At 66.6% G+C, this 2893-nt stretch overlaps 1 protein-coding gene across 1 annotated transcript in view; it reads left to right on the forward strand.

The window, feature by feature from the left end:
- LOC112973962 (protein-arginine deiminase type-3-like) overlaps positions 1-2893 on the forward strand; it is a 4810-nt gene continuing 1917 nt past the window's right edge. Inside the window, exons 1-9 of the mRNA XM_026082433.1 lie at positions 1-92; positions 826-1006; positions 1090-1162; positions 1245-1306; positions 1386-1497; positions 1765-1894; positions 2295-2469; positions 2549-2652; positions 2737-2868. Of these exons, the coding sequence (XP_025938218.1) occupies positions 1-92; positions 826-1006; positions 1090-1162; positions 1245-1306; positions 1386-1497; positions 1765-1894; positions 2295-2469; positions 2549-2652; positions 2737-2868 (1061 nt within the window). The remainder of the gene's footprint in view (positions 93-825; positions 1007-1089; positions 1163-1244; positions 1307-1385; positions 1498-1764; positions 1895-2294; positions 2470-2548; positions 2653-2736; positions 2869-2893) is intronic.

Below are 2893 nucleotides of genomic sequence, written 5' to 3' on the forward strand. Positions count from 1 at the left end.
ATGGCCCAGCAGCGCGTCGTCCAGCTCTCCACGCAGCGCCCCACCAGCACCGTCTGCGTGCTGGGCACCGAGCTCTCCGTCGACGTCTGCGGGTAATTCGCCGCCGCGTCCCCCCCCCGCTTAGAGGCAGCTCCCGCTGCCGCGTTGATGCCGGCTTTAAAACCCCGGCGCGAGGCGAGGAGCGGGCAGAGCCCTGGTAAAAATAACTCGCCGTGGACTTAGCAGGGTCGAGGCGAAGCTTTTGCATTGGGCTGAGCAAACGAGCCCCGGGGGGGCTTTGCCCAAGATGAAATTTCAAGGGATGTTTTATGAGGAGCTGCTAAACAGAAGGGAAAAAGGACAAAACAGCTTTTCTAGTGTCTTTTTCCAAAAGTGGCCGAGGATCCCGGCAGGGATAGATGCTGCTCCTCCAGCTGCCCGTGACCGGGTGCCTTGGGGATGGACCCGACTTTGGGCTGCATTTCTCTCCTGCACCCCGATGCCGAGCCCAGTCCTTGCCGGAGGCTTCGCCAAGGTTTTCCCACTGTTAGGAGCTGCGGCRGCTCCGTCTCCTCGACTCACTGTCCTCCCGGCCCTGCCGAGGCCAAGTTTTCCCTTGCTTGGGGGACTGCGGGGAAGTCAAACGACGGCAGCTTTTCCCACCAGGGCACGTTGCCTCCGTGCACGTGTATCGTTTAGCAGCATTTCTGGCCCCAAACCAACTTCGAGCACTTTTTCACGGGCAGGTTTCCGCTTTCCTTGCAGCCCCCCGCCGCTAAGCTCAGGGGGGAGCCCCGGCAGGGCTAAACGCACCGCTAAACGYGCCGCCTTTGGCTCCCCGCGCAGGGCAGCGCCCAGAGATGCCGCCTCGTTTCACGCCCAGGGCACCACCGGCGTGAAGATCTACGTGGTCCACGACACGCAGACCGTGAAGCTGCCGTCGAGCGTGTCCCGCTGGCCGCTGGCCGCCGGCACGGAGGTGCTGGTGGCGATGGAGGCGCTCAGCAAGGATGTCGGCGACGAGAAGGTGGGTGCCCCCCCTCCGTTCCCGTGCTCGGCGCGTGAGCCGGCCCCGCGGTCCCCGCTCGCAGCGAAGCGTCTCCGTTGCAGGTCCGTGTATCCTACTTCGGCGAGGACGGAGGGGTCCCCGTGGGCAGAGCCATGCTGTATCTCACCTGCGTGGGTAAGGAGCGTTGCGCCGGGGTGCCGGGCTGCTCCGCCGCGCCGGGAGCACCGGGCTTGAGCATCCCTCCATCCCTCCGCAGACGTCTCCCTGGATGCCGACACGACCCGCAGCGGGGCGGTGAACAAGACGCTGACGGATAAGGTAGGGACGCGGCGGGCGCCGGGGGCCGGCGGCACTCTGCCCGCGAGCCCGCCGCCCGCTCGGACCCTGCTCTCCGCAGCGCACCTGGACGTGGGGGCCCGAGGGGCACGGCGCCATCCTGCTGGTGAACTGCGACCGCGACGAGCCCGCGACGAGGGACAGCCGCGATGCCGCCGGGCGCTCCTATGAGGGTACCGGCAACCGGGCGCGGGGGGGGAGGAAAACCCTTCCCTGGGGTTTTTTTGCATCAGCTTTTAATACCGGAGAGCACTCACAGCTGCTTTCCCTTTTATTTTTTAATTAATTTATTTTTTTTTGCAYGTTTTCCGAGGGGCGGGAGGGAGCCGTTTGCAGCAGATTTTGTAGCACCGGGAGATTTTCCCCGGCAGCGGCAACGAGCGCCGGCCGAGGGCTGGCGGCTCCGCAGGCGCCGAGCCCCCTCGCTCCCTCTCCCCCAGACCTGAAGGACATGTCRCAGCTGGTGCTGCGCACGCGAGGTCCCCGCACCATCTTTGCCGGCCACCGGCTCGTCCTGCACGTGAGCTTCGGCGACGCGGACAAAGTCGGCGTTTTCTACGGCGGCAGTGAGTCCCCGGCGCATCGGCGGTGGCGGCGGTCCCTCGGCCGCCGATGAGGACGGATCTCTAACCGTCCCGGTCCCTTTCGAGCGGGAGCCGGCAGCTCCGGATGGCTGCATTGAATTTCTTGCAGTCCCGCTGCTCGCTCGTGGAGCAAAGATTTATTGCAACGGGGCTCTGCGCTGAGAAGCAGCATCTTCCCGCGGCGGAGGCGAGGAGCGCCCAGCGCCTGGGGGGGGCTGCAGCACCCAAGTGGTGGTTTTCGGGCCGCCGGATGAGCGGATGGCGGGGGGAGCAGACCAAGGCGCTTGCATGGACCCCTCTGTCTGGCATCTTAAAATGCATCCCCCGGGATTTATTTTTCCCCCCCAAGGATGCCGGGGGGCCGAGCATCCCCCCGCTCCGCTGAGCCTCGCGGCTGGGGGGTACAAGCACGTCCTGGGGGGCGAGAAGCTCTCGTACGCCGTGAAGCCCAGCCGGCACCAGGAGGAGAGCATCTTCTACGTGGAAGGGCTCTGCTTCCCGGATGCTGGCTTTGCCGGGCTGCTCTCCTTGCACGTCACCCTCCTGGATAGCCCCGAGAAGGTAAGGCCGGCACCCGACGGGGTCATCCGGCACCCGCTGCAGTGCCCACCCTCCTCTTCCTCCTCCTCCTCCTCCCCAGGGCCTGCTGGAGACGCCCGTTTTCACGGACACGGTGGTTTTCCGCGTGGCCCCCTGGATCATGACGCCCAGCACGCTGGCGCCCGCCGAGCTCTACGTGTGCAGGTGGGTGCCACCACGGTGGGGTGGCCACCCACCCCTGGGGGGGTCCCATCTCAGCTTCTTCCCCTCGCCTTCCCCCACCCCCAGCGTGACCGACAACCAAGACTTCGTGGCCGCCGTGAGCGCGCTGGCCGAGCGCGCCGGCTGCTCCGTCACCGTCTGCCCGCTGCTGGAGAACCGCAACGACCGCTGGATCCAGGTGGGCGCGGGGGCGGCCGGGCTCGGGGACCCCCCCCCCACCACC

The sequence above is a fragment of the Apteryx rowi genome, unplaced genomic scaffold, assembly GCF_003343035.1.
Source record: "Apteryx rowi isolate R43461 unplaced genomic scaffold, aptRow1 scaffold_577, whole genome shotgun sequence".
NCBI lineage: Eukaryota > Metazoa > Chordata > Aves > Apterygiformes > Apterygidae > Apteryx > Apteryx rowi.